The following is a 26,550-nucleotide window of genomic DNA, read 5'->3' on the forward strand; positions in this document are numbered from 1 at the left end:
GATAATTTTTAGTTTTTCATTTATGAGAAATCACTATTTTCAGATTTTATATAATCATTAAAATGCTTGCGTAAGATTAGTAAATTGAGAGGAAGCGTTAAGATTGCATTACTTGACACTCAAATTTTATTTTGTAGTTTAAGGTCCTTGGCCTTTTGATAAAGTAGTGTTTCACCTTTTATGTTAGAAATGATGTGGGAGTTAGAATCTTGAAAGATTAAACTAGAAGTCATATTAAAGATGTTTTAGAGTTCTGTCTGTTTTATTCAGATGAGCTCTTAGGTTCTTCAGAATTACCAAGATGATTCCTTTTGGAGGAGCCTAGGAACTGTCATTTTTTTATACCATTGAATAGAGTTACTTTTTTTATAATATTATTTCACATGGACTAGAAACATGGTTTAGGCCAATGAACATTTCATCATGCAGAGTGAGACAAGAAATTTGGGTGTAGGATTGTTATTAAACTAGGTGGTTAGGATTCTAAAAACTTTTCTTTGAGAAAGTAGAACAATAAGTCTTATGTTTATATCATTATTTCAAAATGTTTCATATCATTTTTACAGATTGAAGTTGTTAAAGAAGAATTTAATGAACATTTAGAAGTTGTAGACAAGATTAACCAGATCTGCAAAAATCTACAATTTCATCTAAATAAAATGAGAACCTTTGAAGAGCCTCCTTTTGAGAAAGAGGCCAATATTATTGTGGATAGATGGCTTGATGTAAGTGATAGTTTAATTGACTAGAAATTCTCTTGTATAACAATTGATCTTTTCTTTTGTATCTTTAATGTTTTTATCTAATTACAAAATTCAAAATGCTCATTATAAACTATGTTCAAATAATATAAAGTTTATGACTCAGGATTTAACTTTACCCCCAGAGTTAGGTACTGTTGTACCAACAAATGGGTCTATACTTTTTCAGATATACAAGTGCATACTCAACCTATTTCAGATAAACTAGTTAATATATCACCCATCCATGCAGTTCAACTTTATATTTATTTAATAATTTTAAAATAATTTTTGGTTAAGTAGTAATGATATTTCTCTGAATTATAAATTAAGAATTTGTGCTTTATTTTGATCTGGGTTTTTAAAAGCATCTTTTATTATTGTGGTTTAGAAATGAGGAAGACTATTGCTTTCAATTGCATATAAACTGCGGCACATCAGCTAAGTTTTTTTTTTTTTGGTAGAAGAAAGAACTACATAGTATGTTAAAGCAAATTTTTTGTTGACGAATAAAGCAAATTATTTAGCAAGTAAAGGTAACCTAAAATTTTACAGTTGTGTTTGACTGAAACAATGTTTCTTATGCTTTTCACCACTAAATGTGTTACTTTTATTTTTTAATTATGGTAGATAAATGAGAAGACAGAAGACTACTATGAAAATCTTGGTCGCGCTCTAGCTTTATGGGACAAACTTTTTAACTTAAAAAGTGGGATCGATGAGTGGACTGAAAAGGTCCTTCAAAAAATGGAATTGCATCAGCTGACTGAAGAGGAAGGAGAAAAGCTGAAGGTAATTTAACAGAAATAAAATATATGTTCCTTTTGTATACAGTTGACATTTTAATATCAAGTCGCCTTTCTTGAAAACGGGTCGAGAAGTCACAAAGAAATCTTTTCTTTCTTTTTTTTTTTTTTTTTTATAAATTTATTTATTTATTTATTTTATTGGCTGTGTTGGGTCTTTTTTTTTGTGTGTGTGTGTGGGCTTTCTCTAGTTGCGGTGTTTATTTCTTTCATTATCCCTTGAGTGAGACCTGACTTCCATCGTTTTCTTTGTGGTGTCCAGGAAGATGTTAGCAAGTATTACTGATCTGTGCTGTGTACCTGAAAGTAAGCCAGCTTTGTAAATCAGCTCTACTGCCAAGTTAAATAAAAAGAGTAGAAAAGACGCAGGTTCTTTATAGAGTTTCATAAGAGGCTAGTTTTTAAAACAGTGATCTCAGGTTTTGCCATTTAGAAAGCATTAAACTTATCTCTTTTAATGACATAATGTCATTTCCAGCTACACGAACTGACCTAGAGATAATCGTACTGAGTGAAGTAAGTCAGAAAGAGAAAGACAAATACCATGGGATATCGCTTATATATGGAATCTAAAATGTGACACAAATGAGCTTATCTACAAAACAGAAGCGGACTCGCAAACGTAGAGGACAGACTTGTGGTTGCCAGGCAGCAGAGGGGAAGGGGAGGGATGGATTGGGAGTTTGGGACTAGCAGATATAAATTATTATGTATAGAATGGATAAACAGCAAGGTCGTATTGCACAGGGAACTATATTCGGTATCCTGTAATAAACCATAACAGAAAACTTTAAAAAAAATTTTTTAGTATTTTATCTCTTTTAACTTTAGAAAGAATTAATTCTGTTGCTTATTTGTTTGCATATTATTAGTTTGGACCATATAAAATTACAATCTTTGTATGCCAAAAAGCAGTTAAATCTTGGCAGTTATACGTGGTTCAGTGTAATATAAAAATGTATGTATGCGGGCATGATGGCTTTAATGCCAGGTCTAATGCTTCAAATCTCATTTTTTCCCTCTAATTTTGATCACTTTATTCACTTCTAAATTCACATATCCATTTTTATACTTTTGGAAAAAGACTTTCAAAATGTGTGGAGATTTATGAGTTTCTTGGGTATATTATGACAGTTGTGATGTAAAATTATAATTTTTCAAGTGAAATGAATTATCACCAAGTATCCCTTAAATTTGTCTTGAGATACAGGTTGTTTAAAAATTTGAAGTTAAAGATTAAAACTGCTAGCCTGTGGGCCAGATTGCGCCAACATGGGTTGTACATGCGTGCGTGCGTGTGTGTGTTGGCTTTATATGTTTATGTGTATGTTTCTATGTACAGACCTATGAGATGTAATGCCTTTAGGCAGGTACTGCATTCTGCTGTGGCACAAGCCTGTCCCCTCTCTCCTGTCCTATTGCTAGAGTATTTCACTCAGTTATAACATATGCTTGACCCATGAAGACACTTAGTTTTGTAATTCCCGGGACTCTACTGACAAGTGATTAGGGAAAATTCAGAGTCTCTTTCAGTTTCTGTATATTTTCAATAGCAATCATGGGTACCAGAAAATAAGATATAAAATAAAAAGATATGTTCCATTAATGTTGTGTGTTTTAGGAAGAGTTGCAAGTCCATGAACAGAAACCTTCAGAATTTTCTAAAAGAGTGGCTAAGATACAGTTCCTGCTTCAAAGCAGTGAAATACCTCTTGAATTACAGGTAAGAGAATTTTTATTTAAAAGTTGCAATTAAAGATGCTGTATATCCTCTAAAGTAATGCTCATACACCAGGATTCTAGAACTTAAACCTAAAATCAAGTTAGGATCATCATTTGATTCATTTATTCATGTCCAACCAAATTTTTAATAGCACAGTTTATTGTATTTGTTCCATTTTAGACTGAATAATTTTTTGCATTCTCTTATCCTCATTTCACTTATTTCACAGACCTCTTGTGTGGAGGGGAGATGTAACCGAGCTTACATGTAAAGTAACAAGGGTTTCTTCCTATGTGTCTTGAGCATAGGGAGGAGAATGTGGCTCGAGTGATTTCAGGTTTATTAGTTGCTACATGGAGAAAGAGGGAGATTGCCCCAAGATTTTCTGTTGTGTGGACAGATTTGCTAGGCTTTAAATCCTGAGTGCAAAGTGCCTAAGTGTAAGCTCTGGAGTCAGACTTTCTGGGGGAGGGCCTGGCTCTGCCACCTGCCAGCTCTGTGATCAGGCAAGCTGCTTCTCCTTCTTAAGCCTGTATTTTATATATGAAGTGTCTACCATGATGCTGTGCACCTAATAAACACTTAATAAATGCTGGCTATTTAATTTTTTTCTGTATGTTTTAATAGGTTTCCCAGTAAGCACCATGAGATAGCCCCTCAACTGGTATGCTAAATAAAACTTGTTTTAAAAGGAAGATTCAGTTAGGTTGGGGGGGAATGCATTGGGAGATTGGGATTGCCATATATACATTACTAATAAGAAAAAAATACCAAATTGTACACTCTAAAATAAATAAATAAATAACAATAATAAGAAATAGAAGAATAGTCAATCATAGAAAAAAGATTCAGTTAGTCTCTTAGAAAAAAATCAGAATGTCAGTTTCAGTTTTTTTTCATGTTACTCTTTTTCTTTAGAGGTAATGTTTGAATTATTGTATCAGTGATGTAGGACAAAGAAGAATCAGAAAGGGAGAAGTTATTTCACATTGAAATGAAGCGAAGTTTCAACTCATTCTTCAGCAGTGCATTTGTCTTTAGTCTAGTTAAAGCAAGTCATTACAGTATGTCATATGTTTCATGATTTCAGGTCATGGAGTCCTCTCTTTTGAACAAGATAGAACATGTGAAAATGCGTTTAACAGGAGAATCCAACTGCGGTGCACTCAGTGGCAGCACAGCTGAGCTAAGGGAGGATCTTGACCAGGCCAAGACCCAGATTGGAATGACTGAGTCCCTCTTAAATGCCCTGTCTCCTTCTGACAGCCTGGAGATCTTTACTAAACTAGAGGTACTTCCCAGCTACTTCTCTTCTGTGGTTCAGGTTTATTTTCACACTTGTTTCTGATGATCTTGTCCTCTTGAGGTTAATAATTATTATAAAAATAACATAAAAAAATGAAAGCCCCCGGGGGAAAACTCAGAAAAACAATTTGTGTATATTTAACAGTTTCACCTTTGAATTGCTTTTGGACAGTCATTATTTGATATTAAATTGCATGGCATTATACATTTACTAGCTAAGAGAAAGCAGGTCTACCCAATAAGAAAATCATCTAAATTTTTATGGAAACAATGGATACCTAATATGCTTTGTGTAAATAGAGCCCATTTTAAGATTTAAGTGTTATTTGTTTATTTGTTTGTTATTTAGGAGATTCAACAGCAAATTCTACAGCAGAAACACAGTATGATATTACTTGAAAATCAAATAGGTTGTCTGACTCCCGAACTCTCTGAATTAAAGAAGCAATATGAAAGTGTCAGTGATTTGTTTAATACCAAAAAAGGTGTTTTGCAAGATCACTTTTCTAAGTTGCTAAATGGTGAGTGCAGTGTTTCTCTTACTATGCTTGCAGGAATCTTGAGGTATGAATAAGTACTGTGAACACAAAGGCATTAATCTAAGCTTCACTTAGAGATGGTTGCACATGCTTTATTTAAGGAAATAATATTCAGATAAATCTTTTAGGAGCAAACACTCACTGATCTATGTCTATCGTAAATAATATCTCTCTTGTTCAAGTACCAGATCTTTTCTTCATGAAGGAGAGTCATGAGGGTCCTAGTGTTTGACTTGCTCACTGTGGTCAGTGAGTCTGGAGACACGCCTGTGAGCAGGCTGCCCCTGCAGGTGTCGTTGGGTGTCCTCTGTATGCTCCGGAAAGGAGGTTTGATGTACAAAATACACCACAATCACAGCGTTGGCTCTGTTAACCCTCAAAATTAGGTTTCAGTTTATCATCACTTTACAGTGACTCATATCCATGGCATGGGAAACGATTTTCAAAATCTCTTACTTTAACAAGGTTTGTGAAGGCTTCCTTGCATGAATATAGCTTCTTTTATCTGTTTGTTTGTTTTTTCCTGCAGATCAGTGCAAGAACTTTAATGACTGGTTTGGCAACATTAAAATGAACCTTAAGGAGTGTTTTGAACCATCAGAAACAAAAAAGATCGTGGAGCAAAAACTACAAAAACTTTCTGTAAGAAGACGTATAAATTTCAGTCAAAATTTATCAAAATTAAAATGCTGGAGACAGACTGTATATAAGTAGATGGGACAAAAATTATTTTGACTTAGTAATTTCTGTACATAGAGATAATATTTCCAAAAGAGCCTGGCCTTCCCCACAAATATTTTGACACTCTGTGTTTACTGGGTAAGGGTGCAAGTGACTTAAACAAGTTCTGTTTTCACAGCTATTCTAAGATGCTGTTTAACAATGTTTTCTGGTAAATTCAGTTGTGTTAAAATCATATTTGATTAAAAACGTAAAGGCTTTACCTAATTTAGACTTTGAAACCCCTTTACTTTCTGTAAGAGAGCGCTTGACTTTTTATAAAGCTTTTTCCCAGCCATATTTCTTTTGAAAATTGCAATTGAAGTTTAATACACTGCTGATGGGAGTGGACCTGAAATAAGAGGCAATAATGTGGGCATTTAAAATGTGTGTGGCACCTTTAATTCTTGATCCCTTTACGGTAGATTATCAAGTACTTTAGGCTTTGGTGATAAGTGACACTCTCAAGCTTATCGATGGCATTAAATGTTCCCAGTTTAATTGCTTGCTTTGATGGTACCACTCTTTATTGACAGAATCACCTTTCTTCTCTTTTTTAGTTTATAGTTCCAACTTTTTCCGCCTTTGTCCATTGCATGCATCTCAGCAATTGATGCTCAAACCTTGAAACACAAACATTGAAATAAAATTCTGGTTTGGACAAAGTTAAATAGAGAATAGGCTGTTTAGTTTTACATATTGATTGCCAGAAAGGAGCAAGTATTTAGGAAAAGTTGAGCAGAGCCAGGATAGGAAGATATGGCTTTCCCGGTCTCACTCCCACTGACCCACATGGTGGCATCATTTTGCTCGATGTGATTCCCAGAAAGTCAGCTGTGAATGCAAATATACACACTCATTCTAGAACTAATATAAATTGTCTTTTGGTCATTTGCCATTGGAGTTAGCCATCTCTCCATAGCCCTTCATTTATATAGGATGTTACAAAGATGACATGTACCATCTTGAGAAAGTGTCACTGGGGTGGCAGGGACCATACTGAGACTTACCTGTAGGATATAGTTGACTTTTTTGTCTTTCTTAAGGATTTCTTGACTCTTGAAGGAAGAGGCAGTGAAATACAGCAGGTGGGGACTGTACTGCATCATGTGAAAAAGCATCTGCCCAAAGCACCTGTGAAGAAGCTTAACAGTTGGATTGTAAGTCAAGAAATTGAATTAAAACAAATGGAGTCCATATGCCAGGCACGAGCTAAGGAACTTGATGAGTGTTTGCAGCAGCTACTGAGGTAGGAAATAAAGGTGATCTAATACCACGTTCCCTAATCATATCTTCATAAGTACTCTGCCTCAATACACATACACACAATACACATACACACAGATTTCAAAAATAAAATACGTACTTTCAAACCCAAGTTTGGCTCTAGGAATATAGAAGTTTGGAGAATCTTCAAATTATGGCCAAGGTTCGGGGGAGAGTCCAAAAATATTTCTGTTTGTTTGCTTCCTATTCTTCATGATATATATGTATAGCTCATTAGAATTCCACTATGATACATGTTATTATTCAGATTTTAATGTTACAAATTAAATTTTCTCTAAAGAATAACCAAAAAAAAATGTAGTAAAAAACCTGGTTGGCTCACAAGATTTGTGCCAATCTTCTCTTCAGGTAAATGCTTTTTGCTTATTTTCTATTCTAACATGTGTGATGTCGTTTTAGACTCCAGACGGACCACAAAAACCTGAGCAAGTGGTTGACTAATCAAGAAGAGAAATGGAAAGAAATGGAAGGATCAGGAGAGCAAACTGAGCAATTTTGCCAGGCTCTAGCTAGAAAGAGGTATAGCTGATTTCGCATTAAGTGCATTTCTTGGGAATATGGCTTCTTAAGTGGTGGCGTGGTTCCTATAAACTTTCAATGATATTTGGAATTTACAGGGAACAAATTGAATCTATGGCCCAGTTGAACAACTCTGTGAAGGAATATGGGCTTACTGAGGAAGAAGAAATAGTAACGGAATCAACACGTTTGATTGATAGATACCAGACATTATTGAGACAAGTACGTGAAATTGACGAAGAGGATAAGTTACCTCCTGCTGAGGACCAGAGCTTTAATGATCTTGCACATGATGTAATTCATTGGATAACAGGGATTAAAGAGTCCCTTATGGTTTTGAATTCATCTGAAGGCAAAATGCCACTTGAGGAAAGAATCCAAAATATAAAGGTATAACTGTGGAAACTAAAATTCTTAGGTCATAGGGAACTCTGATTTTGAAAAGATTGAGAAGAAAACTGCAAAGATTTGTTTCTTAATGGAAAATAAGATCAACGTGGATTGGTTGAAGAAATTCAGATGACTGAGCTTACAAAAGAGAAGGGCTGTGGTGCTTCTAAAATTATTTTAATGCGTATAGAAGGGAGAAAGTATATCCTCTCCTTGTGAGAGCAATGTCCAGTTATTGTCCATCTTCACTGAGTGCAGAAGAAATGAAATAAAGACTATAAACTAGAGCTGTAGCAGGTGGGAGTTTGCTAGGATGTAAAAAGAATCTATATCAGTACATCAGAGGCTTCGGCAATGTCAAGGTCAGGGCTGGAGAGGAACTCATCTTCAGAGTCAATATGTATGGGTCCTAAAGGATATTAGATACAAAGTGAGTTGTGTGGTTCCTAGTTTATAGATACTGAGTGTAGAGGAAGATACAGTCAAGCTATAAGGGTTAGTTTGATGTACTGAAGTAATTGGAATCATTTAGGATTATATCTGAAAGGTTTTCCAGAGAAGGTGAATCTGGAGTAGTGTTTCCAAGAAGAGGGGACCTTGATTGCTTGAAGCAAAAGAAGAAAATAAAAGTACAGGGAATGAGACTTAATTGTGTCGTGGTGGAGAAACAGAAGTTGGCTTGAGTACTCTGCATTTTCCTGTGGGAAGCCATAAACAAATCTTGGGTATATAAAAATGTCTTAATTCTGGTTGTTACCCTAACTCTTCATGTATAAGTAATGATGTAGATAGGAAGGAGGATTTACCAGGGATTCTGGGGCATATAATTTCTTTGAGGGCAATTGAAAATCAAGATGAGAGTAGGAATGCAATCAGATCAACATGACAAGACCAGTTCTATACAATGTGAAGAATGTCTTTGTTTTGGGGACACATATGAAAATGAAAGGATAATTTTGAAATCTATTCTGTGGTTAGACTCTCTGAATAATGTTTATAAATAAAAAGATATCGTATGTAATATCTCTAAGTAGTAGAAATGAGATTTTAAGATCTTTTTAATTTAATTTAGGAAATCATTTTACTAAAACCTGAAGGGGACGCTAAAATACAGACCCTCATGAGTCAGGCTGAGAGCAGCAAGGCTCCATTGGTTTCAAAGACCCTTACTGATATCAAGAACCAGTGGGACAACACACTCCATTTAGCCAACACATATCTAAGGTAAATGGCATGCCTTTGACTTTTTCGTGATTTTTCACTGGGCAGTGAAGCCATAACAAGTATGTTTTGTCTGCCTTCTGGATGTGGATATAATATATCTGTTGGAGAGAAAGTAAGTAACCTCAGGGGCAGCCACAATGTTGAGGGAGAAATGAAGAAGAATAGTTCTCTGGATCAGATAGGAAACACACTGTCATAACTCAGTGGGTGGTGGTGTTTACTTTGGTAGGTTCTGGGACACTTGGTAACAAATTAACATTGTCTGCCTCATTCCACCCGGAACACTCCCCTTCTGTACCAAAACCCGCTTTCCGCAGACAACTTCAGTATCTGCATGGTATTACTGTAGGATAATTCATCTTTTAAATATATAAGCTAAGAGATTCTTAAATGTGTAAACATGAATAAATGTCTGAATTTAATGGACATAATTCTGGTGCAAATTCTTATTAATTCATATCATGTCTTAAATGATACATTTAATATTTGGTGAAAAAGTAAATTTTATATTTTTCTAAGGAAACAGATCAAAACAAATTTAAGCTATAGAAAACATAAACTAGTTAGTTGGCCAGTATACTGAAAGCTTATTTATTTTACTTATATGAAAAAGAAGAACATAGAGTAATATAATTATATTTAAAATAATAAAAACTGGAATAGTTTAAAACCTAAATTATTAAATATTTGTTCTCAGATCCAATTATATAACAAAAAACAATAATTTTTTAAAGTAATACTACAGCTAATTTTTATCTTGCTTTGAGCTAAACTTAGTGCTATTTAGAATGTTATAATGCCAAAAAAGTCTCTGGGGATAATGTACAATAGTGTTATTTTAATGCTTTTTATAATAATGCACATGGTATTATAAGATGCAAAATGCAATTTAATTTTGCTGTGTCACTTCATTTGTAAAATATTTTGTTAAATTTAGCCATCAAGAAAAGCTTCTACTAGAAGGCGAGAAGTATTTGCAAAGTAAAGAGGATCTGAGATTAATGCTCACAGAATTAAAAAAGAAACAAGAAGTGGGCTTTGCTCTGCAACATGGTTTGCAGGAGAAGAAAGCTCAATTAAAAATTTATAAGAAATTCCTCCAGAAAGCACAAGATTTGACATCCTTACTAGAGGAGTTAAAATCTCAAGGCAATTACCTCTTAGAGTGCACTAAAAATCCCAACTTCAGTGAAGAGCCGTGGCTGGAAATAAAACATCTACATGAATGTCTTCTTCAACAACTACAGGTGAAATGGTTAAAATAAAATTTTAAATGATTGCCCCAATTACACATAATTATGTAATATTTGTATATAGGACCATTTTTTGTTCTTTTGGTAAATCAAAAGCTTTTAAATTTTATCATTTTTAGATACAGATACAAAAACTCCTCAAGGTGGAGGAATCAATTTGGTCAGTTTTGCTAAAGAAATCCAGTATGTATTGTTTGATAATAGTGTTATTTCCTCTCATCAAAGTTCCGCTCTTAAGGGGTTGGAAGAGTTAAGATGTTTTTAGGCATCTTTATGTAGGTAACCGTTGTCCATGCAGCATTCATCTGTCCATTCATCAATCCATCCATGTATCCAAGCTTGCATTCACCCATCCATCCATTCACACATCCATCCATCTATCACCTGTTATAGTAGTTATAGCCATTATTCTGTATAAACTTTATCAGGTTTCTCCCTTGGGTCTTTCCACATGATCTGCAGTAAAAGAATTGAGAGGTAAAATGTCATCTTGTCATGAGGCATATTATTCTCTTAAGAGAATTCTTTATAATTCTTTGCATACTGAAGGCCAGATACAATGTAAGGATTACCTGGATAAGAAATCTTGCTTATACAGATAGCAGGAGTTGTGCAGCGGTAAAGATTATACCCACTTGGCTGTAAGTTGTTTAGTTTAATAATTGCTATACTTTTCTGATTAGGTGTAGTCACATTATTTTCTTATTCCAGGGAGAGAACCTGAAGGTGGTTTTGCTCTTGAGTTAGGATTACTTTTTCCTAACACACAATTTTGGAGTTTGATTCTTAGGAAAGGAAACTGAGGTTAGGTTGATTTCACATAGTCTCATTTCCAAGAGTGGGTACTTGGTTGTAGTAAGAAGGATAATTAAGAGAATTGCTTTATTATGAATGTTTGTGATTTGATGACATAATTTGTAGCCATTTCATTTTGTAAACCTCTTGACCGATTGTTTTCAGGAGTGAAACGAAGGCAAAGAAACATGGGGAAAAAAAAATCTCAACACCAAAAACTTTGCTGAAGAACTCTGGATGATCTATGGCCATATTCCTTTTTCAGAATGAAACCTCATAAAACAAATGTTTATGAACAATTTAATTATTTTCCGAGTGAGATAATTCAGAGACCTAATGCATACGTTGTCAATGTTTTATTTTTAGGATTCTGTACAAAAATTGGAAGGTCACGTTCAAGAACACGACTCGTACCAGGTTTGCGTCATAGACCTGAATACTGCATTGGACGATATCTCCAAGGAATTTGTCAGTTTTTCTGATAAGTCTGTGGATCAAACAGCAGTTGAGGAAAAAATGCAGAAGCTGCAGGTATTAAACAATGTCCAGACACGGCAGACATTTAAAAACATCAGTGTTAATTACAACTTGACATATCAGTGTCTTTGGTCAGAAATTTAAATGCTGAAAGAAAAGAAATAAAAAAAGAAAATGAAATTCAGATGCTGAAAATGCTATTCAGATGACTATTGGGTAAAGTCTTGACGGGTCGTAAAAAGTGGGAATGTTCTTCTTTAGTGGGCAAATCCGTTTATAATTTGAGTTGAACAGTACTCTGCACTCTGGACCCTCAGGGACAATTCCACCCATGACCAGTCTGTAGCCCTTGGACTTCTTTGTTTTAGAGAAAACATAGTGATTCCAGGAGATACTGGGTAGTCAAAGGATACACCTAATGTGATAAGACCTGGGGGAAATGGTTCAATTTTGCATTCTTTTTCATGGGTGGATGGGAGTTGTATAATTTTCATCCCTTATTAATTTTCATACTCATGGACCACCTTAGAGCTCTCTGCAGGTGGAGGGCTTTTAAAATTCCCAGCCTCACTGCAACAGCCCCTCACCTTATATGGTAAGGGTTGCAGCTCTTTCCCACATTCTCAAAACACATTCCTTGGATGCTCACTGTTTGCATGACCAGCATAAACAGGCGCAGGTGGTGTCGTCTAGAAGAAAACAGGATAAGTATGTTCTTAGCTGCTTCTTTCAGAGTTCTCTGACTGGAGATTGAATGGGGTGAGTCTCAGGGCAGCACTGCTGTGTGAGCTTGGGGACTTATCTCTTCTTTTTAGGAAACTGGGAAGTCAAGCAAGATTTCCTCTCCAGAATAGCTTGACATTGTGACAGGGCTACCTCCCTTTACTGTTAAAAAATGATACCTTTTTTTTAAGGTTTATTTATTATTTATTTCATTTCATTTATTTATTTTTGGCTCCATTGGGTCTTAGTTGTGGCACGCGGGATCTTTCGTTGCAGTGTGTGGGGCTTCTCTCTATTTGTGGCGTGTAGGTTTTCTCTTCTTTAGTTGTGGTGTGTGGGTTCCAGGGCATGTGGGCTCTGTAGTTTGTGGCCCCCAGCCTCTCTCCTTGAGGCATGGGCTCAGTAGTTGTGGCGTGTGGGCTTAGTTGCCCTGGGGCATGTGGGATCTTAGTTCCCTGCCCAGGGATGGGACCCGCATCCCCTGCACTGTAAGGCGGACTCTTTACCACTGGACCACCAGGGAAGTCCCAACAGTAATACATTGACAAATGTTGAGGGCTTATCATGTCCAAGGCACTGCTGTGTGCTTCGGATACTGAGAAAAGTATAAGACACGAGCCTCACTCTGAGGAGCTCAGGCTCCTGTTGAAAAATTAAAATATAGCCTTTTCTTATAGCTAGCAGGAATCACAGGAGCCGTCAAGTTCAGACTCCTCATTTTATGCATGATAATAAGCTGAGTTCCAAAGAGGTGAGGAACTTATAAGGTCACCCAGCTTAAATGACAGAGTGGGGGCTACCACTCGGGTCTTCTGACCCCACTAGACAGCTCTACTTGGGTGTCTCAAAGTTATCTGTGGTTCAGCATGTGCAGAAAATAACTCATCATCTCCTTGCCTTTATCCATAACCCCAGCTCCCTACCAGTGAACCTGCTTCTTCTTCTCTAACTCTGTGAATATCTGCACCATCTCTCTAGGCTGCCGGGTCAGAAACCAGGATATCCTTTCCCAGGCTCCCCAATCTAGACAGACATCAAATGCTGTCTCTTTCGTCTCTGGGTTATCTCTACAATCTGTCCCTCCGCCGTTACCCGCATTACTTCTGCTACGGTCTGAATGGGCTCCCTGCCTGCAGTGTCACCCTCTCTGGTGCAGCCTGCCCATGGCTGCCTTGGATCTATCCAAAATGCAATCTGAAACTCCCTCCCTCCAGCTAAAAATGTTCAATGCCCTGTACAGATTTGTTAGCATGCATCTTTCTACATTCTGTTACAATTGTCTGTTTACTTCTGCGTCTCTCTCACTAGGCTATAGGATTGTGGAGGGACTGTATTTTACACATCTACACAGCTCCAAAACCTATCATAATCCTTGCAGTTAGTTGAATGAATGAATGAAGGTTTACTGTGTAGTTCATTAGAAAACTGACTAATAAATACTACATAGTTCACCTAGTAACTTTAAGGCCTATTCTATTTCAGTAGTAACATCAGTAGCTGTTATAGTTTATCAGATTCCTTTTATGTCTAGAGGTCTCAAATTAGCCTCATTCACTGCATTTAGTAAATATGGATTGAGTTTCTGCTCTATTTAAGATATTGTGTTCAATAGATTGATTTAAGCTTTGCTCTGAATTTTAAATATCAGCACTAGATTCATGCAGACATGTTCTAAATGATTCTTTTATTCTTTTCAAGGCCTTGCAAAAGCACACACTTATTAGTGTTTTGAATGTGTTTGATTTTAGTATTATTTGTATCTTGAACGAAGTATATACTCAACAAATACGTGTTGACCGTTTCCTATGTTCTAGGAAACGTGTTGTGAAAATTTTCTTTGTTACTGCTTATAAACTTCTAGTATTTTATAAAGTCTGTTGGAGAATTTGGTCTGGGCTCCTACATTGGTTTAAATTTTGCCCAGAGTTTCCTCTTTGTGTTGTGGGTTGATAAGTTTTTATACTTTCCACTAGTGAAGCCGAATATGGTATGATTTACAAAAGTCAATTAACTCTTGTGACAATTGAACAGGGGTACTTTTGTGACAATCTTTTCTCCACTCATAGGAACTAGAGAATAGTCTCCGTTTACAAAATGGCACCTTAGAGAAGATTTTAGCTTTAGCAAAATCCGTCAAGCAAAATACATCTTCAGTGGGGCAGAAGATTATTAAAGATGATATAAAATCACTTAAGTGTAAACAAAAAGATTTGGAAAACAGACTTGAATCTGCTAAGCAGGAGATGGAAAATTGTCTCAACAGCATTCTCAAATCAAAATGCTCAACGGAAAAGAAAGAAAAGTTTCCTCTGCCAGGCAGAGAGGAGCAGGTCACTTCTGCTGTACAGAAGTCCACTCAGGACTCAGCTGCAGTGGAAGAGTTGGAGGAAGACTGGGAAATAAATAAGGTAAGTGCCTGTGATTGCATCTCTAAGACGTCGTGTCTGCGAGTGAAGAGGTGTTGGGCTCTGGAAAGAGGGTCGTGAATCAAGCCTTCTGATTTCATAATTAAACCCTCAATGTGCTGGCTATTTACGATGCCCACTTGTCAAAAGAGCCCTTAGAAAACTGTCCAGGATTTCAGCAGTGAAATATTACGGTTCATCTGTTAAAAATGTCAGTCGTCAATTTAGGTTTATTATTCTCTCTGATATGTAATCAGATACAGTTTCTTGGGTCAAGAGCGCAAAGGCAAATTAGAAAAGGCAAAAGAAACTGTGCTTTACCCATTTTTCTTAGGAAAAAATCCAACAGCCCTATTTTGGCGGGTATTTTTTTTTTTTTTTTTGGTTGATTTCATAATGAAATCAGAAACTGTTTGAAAGGATAGGTTCCTTTCTTTTTCTTCTTATGTTAGCCCTATACTGCAAATGTACTTTTAAATGTTGTCAGATTATTTGGTGTGAGAAGACTGACGTTCAGACTTCTGATTTTCCCTGGGGAGAAAAAGAAGAATGTTGTTTTGTTTTCATTCTAAACATCCAAATGGGTGCATTTTCCTATATCTCTTAAAGTGCTTTCTCATAGGTTAGAGTTTGAAATGGAAAAGGCACAGACAAAGAGCCATCCAGTAAACTGTGTTTGAAAGAGTCTCTCTGTTAGGCAGCCTCTCACAATCCAGGGTCCAGGGTGAGAACAGTGAAAGTTAGACCATTCAGGTGCGGGTCCTCGTCGGCTTTTTATGGAATACGTGATACACAGGGATGAAGAGAACCTGCACTTCTGTTGTCTTCCTAGAGCAGAAATGCACGGAGGATTAGGGGAACCAGATGGGGTTTTCTAGAAATGTGTACAACAAGGTTAAATGCCAATGGAGCATCTCTCTGGCTGGGAGAAGACTTCGAAATTCCATAGTGTTAGAACTAAGGAAATATGTCTTACAGCATTAGGGCCCTGTGGTGAGACTCTTGAAGTTGTATGTGTAAAAGAAACTTTCTTAACGGCATTTAAAGAGCAGTAAATATGTAAAATAGGAAAAATACCTGAATGCTTTCTATCCTGATACATGATATTGCTAAAGGGATTTGCTTAATAACTTTAATATTAGCTTCTCAGACCCATTTTGGCTATGAACCCCCCAACTTCAATAAAGTATATTGAAAACTAAATAAAGATCATACTCCAATAATAACAGTTTTTAAATTTATTAAGCTTGTACTTAATCTTGAATGATGAGTTATTGATAATCTGTGATACTTCATTAGAATGATTTTTATTTAGAGTAGATGGAAGGACTTAAGTCTTCAAATAATTTTTGCAGGCCTGGACCAGAGGAACGTAGTTTTAATGTCTGGCAACGCTTTACCTTTTTTCCCCTCTTTTGTAACAAGAATCTTTTTTCTTGAATCTGTGCTTCTTATTTTCTCTAAGCACTGACTGTATTTACTTTGTTCTGTGTAATATTAGACCATGTAAGATCAAGGGCAGTTTTTAAAAATTTTTTAAATTTTAATTTTATTTAAAATTTTTTTATCTTTTAAGGTTTTTTTTAAAATTGAAGTATAGTTGCTGCACAGTATTATATAAATTGCAGGTGTACGGTATAATGATTCATAATTTTTAACGGTTATACTCCATTTAGAGTTATTATAAAATATTGGCTCTACTCCCCATGTTGTCCAGTATAGCCTTGTAGCTTATTTTATGACTAATAGTTTATATCTGTTGACCCCTATCCCTGCATAGGCCCTCCCCACTTCCCTCTCCCTGCTGGTAACTACTACTTTGTTCTCTATACAGGAGCAGTTTTAAAATTGAACTACAACTAGTATAAGAGATCAAAATATGCATAGACAAATATAATACAAATATAATGTGACAAATATAAGACACAGGTGTAAATTACTTAAGCAAGTCTCTATGCAGTGACTGCATAGAACACATAAAAGCATAATTTACAGAATTATAAATCTGATTAATCAAAAACTATTGTGACAGTGAAAATAACCATTTAATTCATTAAAAACATTTATTGAGACCTCTTTTGTGCTTGTCATTCCGCTAGACATGAGACTACAATTGTCACAGTTTAAAATTTAATCCTAAGTAAATATCGAATTAATGCTCATTTCATGTGCCTTTTTGGAGCCTAAAAGGTCTTTTATCAGATTATGTAAAATCGTATCCAGGAAAAATTGTAGAAAGTTTTTATTTGATTTTATTTTTTTTCTTTAATAAATTGCATTTGATCTTAGAGTTGTTGAAAGTGTGACTGCACTTTTCAAAAATTGCCATTGTAACCTGTGTATGTTTGAATCCATTGCCAAGAGTTTCATTTTAGATGAAATTTAGGAGATATTTTGTGTCTGTTAAGCTGACTTTTTCTTTAATGTCAAAAATATTAATGCAGACTTAGAGACAAAAGAAGTTACAAAATACAGTCTGAAGGGTGTGGGTGTTTATGACCCAAGGTCATACTGGATATTTTTATAGAGGTGAGTTTCTACAAGTTTTAAAATATGAAAAAGCAAAACTGCCTTCCATCTCCTCCTTCCTATATAGGTTAAGTGAAGTAACAAATTAGGATATGATAAAAAGTGAGGACTGACTAATCTCTTAAGATTCCAGGTGTCCATAAAAAGAAATGATAAAAAGGAAACACAGGGAAGCTGATGCGTTCTTCATTTATTTTTCTTCTAAAACCTCATAAAGCAGCATTACAGCTTCATCTGCATTGAATGACCTTTCTCGCCCCCCTCCTTCCCAAACGGCAACCTACGTGACATAATTGCTGTTAAAAAAGAAAACAAAACCCTTTTGTCTGTAATTACTTCTTTAATTTCCTTGTCATTAGGTATAATTGTTAGTACGTCTGAATCATTTTTTGTTCTTTTCAACATTTTCTGAGCATTTATAATTTCAATATTTAAGAAGGCACCCACAGAAGGCACCCACAGAAATCCAGGAAGGTAGATGATCACCAGTATAACACATGCACGCGTCCAGCTGTGGGTAAGCGACCAGAAACTCACGGGTGTCAGTACTAGAATGAAAAAGAAGAAAGAGTTTCCAGGCCTGGGGTAAAAGGAGGTTTGTGTCTGGTGCTGGTTATCCTAGTAAGTCAGTAAAAAAAGAAAAAAAAAAAAAAAAATTGTGACGGAGCATGCAGTTGGGCCATGTGTCAACTTTGTCTTCCAAGTGTACTACTTTGCTCTTCTGGCCAGTATACAAGTCTTGTTTGTTACTCCAGAGGTATTTTTCTCAGTCCAAGACTTATTTCTTTACGGGACAAGAGACTCCCATGGGGTACGTGGCATGAACATCTACGAGCAGCATGCATTTGAGAATGGGCTCCAAAGTCCTGAAATCTTAGGCTGAGGAGCCTTAGACAACTTCTGTCCTCACCCTGTGTTTCAGGTTAGGGAGTTAACACCAGAAGATGTTCATCAGCCAAGCTCGCATTCGAGCAGAGCTGGGACTAGCGCCAGGCTCCTCTGCCTAGCCTGATGCTTGGTGGTCTACCCCACAGTTCTGTGGGATGTGTTCCATGGGTTGTTCATGGAGGTTTAATATGCCAGTATGCTTTCTGAGTCCAGTGGCCCCTGTATTGAGTTCTCCTGCGTGTTTCAAACTTTACCTACTCTCGTTAAGCCCACCAAGCCCTGCTCCTGTCATTCCTAGCAGATCTCTGGTCCACAGCTGCTAGATTGATGGGTCCTCACTTTCTTTCCAGTCTACTTTATAAACCACAAATTGTTCATCTTGGCAATCGAAGAGTAAATGAAATGGTCTTTTTTCTAATGTGAATTCTTCTGTACATCCATTCAGTAAAAATTTCTTGAAGAGGCAGTTGAGGGTCCATCGGTGAGTGAAAATAGACATGGTCTCTATTTTCATAAAGCTTCTGGTCTAGAGGAGGAGGCATACATTAATCAACTAATTAACTGATGAGAGTCTAATTACAGCAACTAAAGAAAGGAACACATGATAATCTATAATAATGGAGTCTGGCCTGAGCTGTAGTTCTCTGAAGTTCAGAGAGCTTCTCTAAAGATACAACACTTGAACTGAGATCAACAGAGTGGATTGGAGTTAACAGAGCCCAGAACTGCATGTTAGGAGCATTCTTGGCAGAGGAAGTAGAATTTCCTCTTGTGGGAGCAAGCATAAGGAGTCAGAAACTGAGATACGGCCACTGCATAGCAGGTGGAGGAGACGAGAACGACAGAGGTGAAGCCTGGGAGGTGGGCAGGGCTCGCTGAGTCACGTTAACATTTTAGACAGTATGGTCACGTTAACATTTTAGACAGTATGCTAAGAGAGAGGCAGCCTCTGAGACTAAGTTGATCTGCCATTCAGTTTTGTCTCTAAAGGTGATGGTTGTTTGCTTATGCTTAGAATTATTTTTCACTACTTCATGTTGGAATGCTTTAGAGAAGAAAGAAATATATCCTTGACTATGTATGACACTATCCCAGTGTTGGCAGGTTACAAGTGATAGATCTCGCTTGTCACTGTCACAGAATTATTATAGCCATTGCCCCTGAATGGGAAAAGGGATAGTGAAGCTATCATGGTCTTTACCTCTTGACTGTGCTGCTAGGTTTGCGCAAGCTGGAGACAGTGCTCAATTACCTAAAGCTCAGTGTTTTAAATGTTAAAGTAAAATGTTTACTTTGTGAATTAAGGGACATAAAGATGATAGTGTCACAGTCCTTCCCTTTTAGGAGAATTGATGACATTCTTTCTCACCTCCTGTTCTTTTCCAAACAGGCCAAACTCTAAGGAAAGATACATGGTTGAAAAAAAAGCAACAGATTTTTTTTTATATAAATTTATTTATTTATTTTATTGGCTGTGTTGGGTCTTTTTTGCTGTGCGCGGGCTTTCTTTTTAGTTGCGGTGAGCGGGGGGCTACTCTTCGTTGTGGTGCGCGGGCTCCTCATTGCTGTGGCTTCTCTTGTTGCAGAGCACGGGCTCTAGGCGCGTGGGCTGCAGTAGTTGCAGCACATGGGCTCAATAGTTGTGGCTCATGGGCTCTAAAGCGCCAGCTGAGTAGTTGTGGCGCACGGGCTTGGTTGCTCTGCGGCATGTGGGATCTTCCTGGAGCAGAGATCGAACCCGTGTCCCATGCGTTGGCAGGCGGATTCTCAACCACTGCGCCACCTTGGAAGCCCAAAAGCAAAAGATTTTTAAAAAGTAAACATAGTTAGCAATATAACAGAACCAGGCTTTTGATAGAATGGTCATTTTCTGCTTTCAGTTTATTATTAACTTTGAAAATTCCATGTATGCTCAGAGGCTTAATATGTATGCTTATTAAGTTATACTTTGTCTTAAGTTTATGCTAATCATAGATTTTTTTTTAAAGAGAAATTCCAAGAGAAGTGGAGAAAGGAAAGAATCAGATATCCTGGGGCTTGGAGTTGATAAGGGCTCGTGAGAGCCCCTGCACTGGAGTGGATACTCCAGAATAGACTGGGCCCTTGAAGAGCTTGTATCGGGGGAGAAAGGTAGCAGAGAAAATCTCTAACCCAGAGAAAGGACTAGGACCTACTTACTCTGGCTGCAGGTGGGAAAAGAAGCTCATGAGAAATCAAAACCAACCTATATCTCAAACAGGTTTAGAGTCCAAATCTATACTACTTGTTTTGTGGAGTAATTCAAGTCAAGAAGTTAACATGAAAATCAGCCTCTGTCTAGTCTATCTATCTCCTTGGGGTACCTGGAAGAAACAAGCACAAATCCACATAAAGGTGGGGTGTGGGGCACGTCTGCCAGTCAGGCCACAGGGATTCCTACAATGCAGTTTACAAAAAAGTCTGATAACCCTGAGTTAGTATCAGTCAATCAATCAATAACACAAAGGAACATTCCACCAGGAGAAGAGTCCTCATCACTACAAATGAGAGAATTAATACACTAAGAAAGCGAGGCAATGCAGCAGTTTGAAAGATATTACACAATAATATATTTTAAATGGTTAGTGATATAAAAGATGGATTTAAAATCATAATGAGAAAAAAAAAATAAAATCATAATGAGAGAATAAAATACTTTGAGAAAAAGGTAAGATTTGAAAAAGAATCATGGAACTTCAATAATTTTTTTTAAGTCACTGAGATAAGATTGCTCTGGGCAAGTTAAGTAGCACACTTGATACAGCTCGAAGAGACAATTAGTTAGCTAAAATATATGAGAAAATTACCCATAATCCAACACAGAGCTATAAAGAGATGGAAAAGAGGAAGGAGATTTTAAGGACCCAGAGGCCATAATGAGATGGTCAAACACAATTCTGGTAGGAGTTCTAGAAGGAGGGAATAGAGAGAATGGAAGAAAAGCAAGGCTGGGGATTTTCCAGATTTGAAGAATAATGTGAATTCTCAGTTTCAGAAAGTACACAGAACCTTGAACAGGCTAAATAAAAATAAATTATTATGAAAATCATGATGAAAAAATATTTTTGAGATCTCAGGGTGCAGATTTTTTTTCTTAAAAAGGCCCTAAAAGCAGAAGCCAAAACAGGAAAAGATGGATAGATTAGACTTCATTAAAACACTGAAGTCATGTTCAACAAAAGATACCTATATAAAGTTTAAAGACAGTCTACTGAGAGATAATACTTGCAGTGCATCATACTGTTAAAGATTAGTATCCAGTATGTAACAGAACACCAGGAATTGTAAGTAACCCAATAAAAAATAGACAATGATTACACAAAAGTAATCCACAGGAGGTAAGACTCCTATGGCTAGTGAGCATAAAACACTAGTGATGTCAACTTCATACCCAAGGTCGTGGCAGAAATTAACGTCTGTTAGTGCCAAATATCAGAGGATTAGGGAAAATACATTTCTTTTACCATGCTGATAGGAATAAAAACTGCTACAGTTTGGAGAACAAGTCAATAACTATCTACCGAGAATCAAAAGTAGTAATTTCAGTTCTAGGAAAGGATCCCAAAGAAACTCAAATATATGTGCAAGAAGACCTACAACAAAGGTGTTTATCACAGCAGGATCTATAATAGGAAAAGTTGGAAGCAGTGATCATGTCCATAGTAGCCTAACAGACAAATAAGTTGTGTTCATTCAGATAGCAGAACAGTATACAAACCTAAAATGACTGAACAGGATTTATATATGACACCATGATAAACCTCAAAACATACTGCTGGGGCTTCCTAGGTGGTGCAGTGGTTAAGAATCCGCCTGCCAGTGCAGGGGACATGGGTTCGATCCCTGCTCTAGGAAGATCCCACATGCTGCGGAGCAACTAAGCCCGTGCGCCAAAAAACAAAAACAAAAACATACTGCTGAGTGAAGAAAATAAGTTTTATTTTAGAAGAATTAAAAATACATAAAACAATACTGTATGTATATTAACACGTAGTCACAGTGTATAAACAGGTATGTGTGGATTTTAGAGTAGTGGTTAGTTTTAGGGAGGAAGAGATGAGAAAGGGGTGAGGACTGGGCTTTAAATTGTATTTTTAATATAGAAGTTGTATTTTTAATATAGAAATTGTATTTTTAATATAGAAATTGTATCAGTTATATCTGTGTCATGGGTAGTGATTGTCTGCTATATTCTGTTGTTTTAAATATATTTGAAATATCTTATAATTTAAAGTAAGATGTTTCAAATGAGCCTGCAAAATCAGAATAACACACAGCTAAGGGTGATGAGAAAATGACCACTGGTTATGAAATATGAAAGCATCTTCCCAGGAGCCAACCAGGGTGCGACTCTGTGTTCTAACCTCTCCGGGAGGAGCAAAGGAATGTTACCTTTTAAATTTAAAATGTTCGTTTGAGGGATTCTGTTGGATTTTCTGCCAAAGTGGAGACATGGCTTTTGGATTTGGTAAACAAATGGTGTTTGGGGGTGATTTCAGGTTTTTTAGGATGCTCTCTCTGACTACTAAAGGCAGATTACACGTGGCAGGTTACATATGTGGCTAGTCCTCCAGTGACTGGTCCAGCAGGTAAGTGAGACCAGGGCCCTGAATTCCTAATAAATTATTGATAGGAAGTAAAGTTTTCCTGGGTTTAGTACCTATGCCTTTAGCTCAGGAGCTCTTGCCCTTCAGGTGGATTTGCTGGGTGCTCTAAGTAACAGTAACCATCAGGGGAAAAGGAGGCAGCTCCACCTCACGGGATTGCAGTTTGTGGCATAGAGCATCCGTGGGTCGATGAAATCTGTGGCGTGGCACCTCCCTCCTTTCCTCTCACAGCCTTCCTGGATCTCACCCCAACCCCTGAGACGCTGCCTTCGTGGAGATTTTCACCATAGCTTGCATGAACAACTTGGAAATGGAGAAAATTTGCAAAGTCACTTCAGTTATTCGCAGCCTTGTAGAAGTGCCTTGTGCTAAATGCCAAGTAAATACTTCAAAGCCAGTACCACTGGTCACAGCTGAGTTTTCTAACCAGTCAGTATTGGTGAAGCTCCAGACAGTGTCTGTTTGGTTTAAATAAACTCTAATTTTAATAGTTGCACATTGACAGAAAACTTGCAAAGATAGTACAAATAGTTCTTATATATCCCTTACCCAGTTTCCCCTACTGTTAACATCTTACATTACTATCTAGGCAGTATTTTTAAAACAACAATTTCTACCTTGTTTGGAGATGTGGACACATTTTATTCACAGACTTGATACCTCAAAGATTTTTACTGACATGAAAGTATATGGCAAAATTAAATGGGATTTCACTTATAAAGCAACCTGAAAATAAAAACGAATACCTTAGCAAAATAATGGGAAATCTTTTAAAATTACTGATATGGTGCCTGGTATATGTAAGTGCCTCAACAAATATTTGTTGAAAGAATGAATAAATGAGTTGAAATGCCATCTCTGTATATCCTATTGAGAACCTCAAGTTCTTAGAGCTTTCAGAAAAGATCAAATTACCCGATATATAACCTGTTCTGCCGTACTTAGAATTGGAATTCTTACCTTTACTTGATTAAGACATAACATTTTTTTTTTAGAATAAAATCCCCGCCCCCCCTTTTTTTTTTCGGTAAAGAATTTTTAGATGTGGACCATTTTTTTTTAAGTCTTTATTGAATTTGTTACAGTAGTGCTTCTGGGTTTTTTTGTGTGTTTTGGTTTTTTGGCCACGAGGCATGTGGGATCTTAGCTCCCTGGCCAGGGATCAAACCCGCACCCCCTGCATTGGAAGGTGATGTCTTAACCACTGGACTGCCAGGGGAAGTTCCTAGGCATAATATCATGAAATTTTGGTATTTCCTTCATCAATTCACTTACTGTTTTAAACTACCAGTGGGTACCATTGAATGCCTGTTTATTTGCCCAGCCCTCTGCATCACAGTGAATACTAAGTATAAACTTTGGAACTTTTGCTTTTCCCATATCTGTTTTCTTTAAGACAGTAGATATTCCTCAGTATATAACTGAGCAGTGCTAGATCCTATATTATCTTACCAGAAAAGTTTCATTTTTGGGGGGATACCAATATTGGCATTAAATATTGCATGGAAAAATCCTCTTTGATAGTGGCCAAATATACTTTTGAAAAATCTTTAATCTGAGTAAGTAGAAGAATAAACTGGAATTTTTTTCACCAAGAAAAATAAAAAATATTTATTTGGAAGGTAGGCTATTCAGCAATTAATCTTTTTATGTTTTCAGAATTCAGCTATGGAAATGGTTTTGTCAAAACAACTTTCTCTTGATGTTCAAGAAAGCATGAAAAACACTGAAGATGAGCAGAAAGTCAACGAGCTGCAAAATCAACCTTTAGAATTAGATGTTATGTTAAGAAATGAACAATTAAAAGACATAGAGGTATGGAAACAAGAAAAGCACTGACAACATGATTGCATCACTTATCCAGTGCAATACAATATATTTTAATTACCAAAAACTTGCTTACACAGAATGAAAAGTCCTACTTAACCTTTGCCTGATGATCAATTTGGTAACTATATTATTATGTACTAATCAGTAAGTTGTATAAATCTTTCCATTTAAAAAGTGTAAGAGTTTAATGAACATTAGTCTTTCTCTTTCACAAAGTTCCTAAAAACTTACTTATTCAGTAAGAAAATTTGGAGATTCCGACTTGTCATCATTCCTTTTCTTAGTCATATGTATTTTTCTGATTCTGACAAATTCCTTTCATTTTTCCTAATTATCAGCATTATAGGGTACTCTTTGTTTTTACAGCTGTGTTTACATAGCTGTGTTTATGTATTTATGTACTTATAGCTATGGAAAGGCATCTAAAAGTCCAATACATGACCATGTTTTTTAAAATGACCCTTACAATTTCAGCTAAGTTTACATAACAGTAAGCATATATCTAAAACAGGAAAGAGAGGGGATGCATATAAGTAATAAAAGTAAGATAAATCTTCTTTAGACATTGTAGAACCTTTAACACAGTACAGTGCCCAAATCACTATTAAATGTTAGACCAATGGTGAGTGTTAGTCTAGATTTTTAACATGACTAGTGAAAAAAGTCTTTTAAATGTCAGAAACTTAGTTTCTCTATGTGCAAATGAAATATTTAAAACATCTTCTTGGGATAGAATGTGTTACTGAAAGGAAAGAGCAAGGGGAAAAAATAAATGAATGAATTAATAAGTGAATGAGTGAGTATATATTTATTGATTTCCTTTACGTGTTTTTAGGAATTATGTACCCAGTTGGAAACAAAGAAAGCAGCCATTGAACCACTAAAACAAACTGAATATCTCAAGAAAGCAGAAACAAGTGCCTTGGTTCCCCACAGTGAAAGGTGTTCTGTGCAGCACTTGGACAGTCTGCTTCAGGCACTTATCACTTTGAAGAAAGAGAAAGAAAGCCAATACTGTCTCCTTAAAGATTTTCAGGAACACCTTGCAGCAGGTGAATCCTCGATGAAAGCCTTGTTGACAGAAAAGGAAAGTCTAAAAGTGTAAGTATAAGAATTTAGGATGTGCATTCTTTTTATTCAAGCATAGGCTCCACTGCCGTGGACAGCTCAGAGTGTTAAGAGTTTATACTATTAAAGAATATTATGATTTTAATACTACAGTAGGAAATTAATTTCATATAGAAACCATTGAAAAAATTCTGTTGCTTTCATGCAAAAAATTATTCATATTAATTTTACAATTAAATTATATTAATTTTACAAATTAATTTATTAAACTATTAACTCACACTGTAAATATTTGCAAAATAGGTTTAAATTCTATGGAATTTAGCATTTTTTTGCCAACAGTTTAAACTATGGAGGGGGAGCAGAAACATTATCTATACAATTGTTTAATGTTAGCATACTTGGTTTAAATAGTTGGGAACGCAGGGAATATATATGTATTGTAATGGTTTCTTTTTACATATATGTACTCCTTTTGGCTTTGAAAATGATGGTGAAAGGTTGTAGGTATAGTCATAACTTGTGAACATTTTCTCATTATTAAAAAGTTTTATTTTATGCTTTTGCCTAAATGGGGTTTACTTTCAGTGACATCCTTTGAGGAAACAATTTTATGTTTAAAAGATTAGCCTGATGATTGTACCTTTTTATCATTATTGTTGGTAAGATGATGACAAAGGGATTGGATGTTGTAATTTCCCTTA

General features: G+C 36.2%; 1 protein-coding gene across 1 annotated transcript in view; it reads left to right on the forward strand.

Moving 5' to 3' along the window:
- The window catches only part of SYNE2 (spectrin repeat containing nuclear envelope protein 2), a 307,058-nt gene that overhangs the window by 138,671 nt on the left and 141,837 nt on the right, over positions 1–26,550 (forward strand). The window contains exons 33-47 of the mRNA XM_057730439.1: positions 567–725; positions 1,371–1,532; positions 3,168–3,269; positions 4,360–4,560; positions 4,924–5,095; positions 5,643–5,755; positions 6,880–7,082; positions 7,520–7,639; positions 7,738–8,029; positions 9,102–9,253; positions 10,191–10,500; positions 11,668–11,832; positions 14,568–14,909; positions 24,608–24,763; positions 25,614–25,879. Coding sequence (XP_057586422.1) covers positions 567–725; positions 1,371–1,532; positions 3,168–3,269; positions 4,360–4,560; positions 4,924–5,095; positions 5,643–5,755; positions 6,880–7,082; positions 7,520–7,639; positions 7,738–8,029; positions 9,102–9,253; positions 10,191–10,500; positions 11,668–11,832; positions 14,568–14,909; positions 24,608–24,763; positions 25,614–25,879 — 2,915 coding nt within the window. The remainder of the gene's footprint in view (positions 1–566; positions 726–1,370; positions 1,533–3,167; positions 3,270–4,359; positions 4,561–4,923; positions 5,096–5,642; positions 5,756–6,879; positions 7,083–7,519; positions 7,640–7,737; positions 8,030–9,101; positions 9,254–10,190; positions 10,501–11,667; positions 11,833–14,567; positions 14,910–24,607; positions 24,764–25,613; positions 25,880–26,550) is intronic.

This window comes from Hippopotamus amphibius, chromosome 4, assembly GCF_030028045.1.
Source record: "Hippopotamus amphibius kiboko isolate mHipAmp2 chromosome 4, mHipAmp2.hap2, whole genome shotgun sequence".
Lineage (NCBI taxonomy): Eukaryota > Metazoa > Chordata > Mammalia > Artiodactyla > Hippopotamidae > Hippopotamus > Hippopotamus amphibius.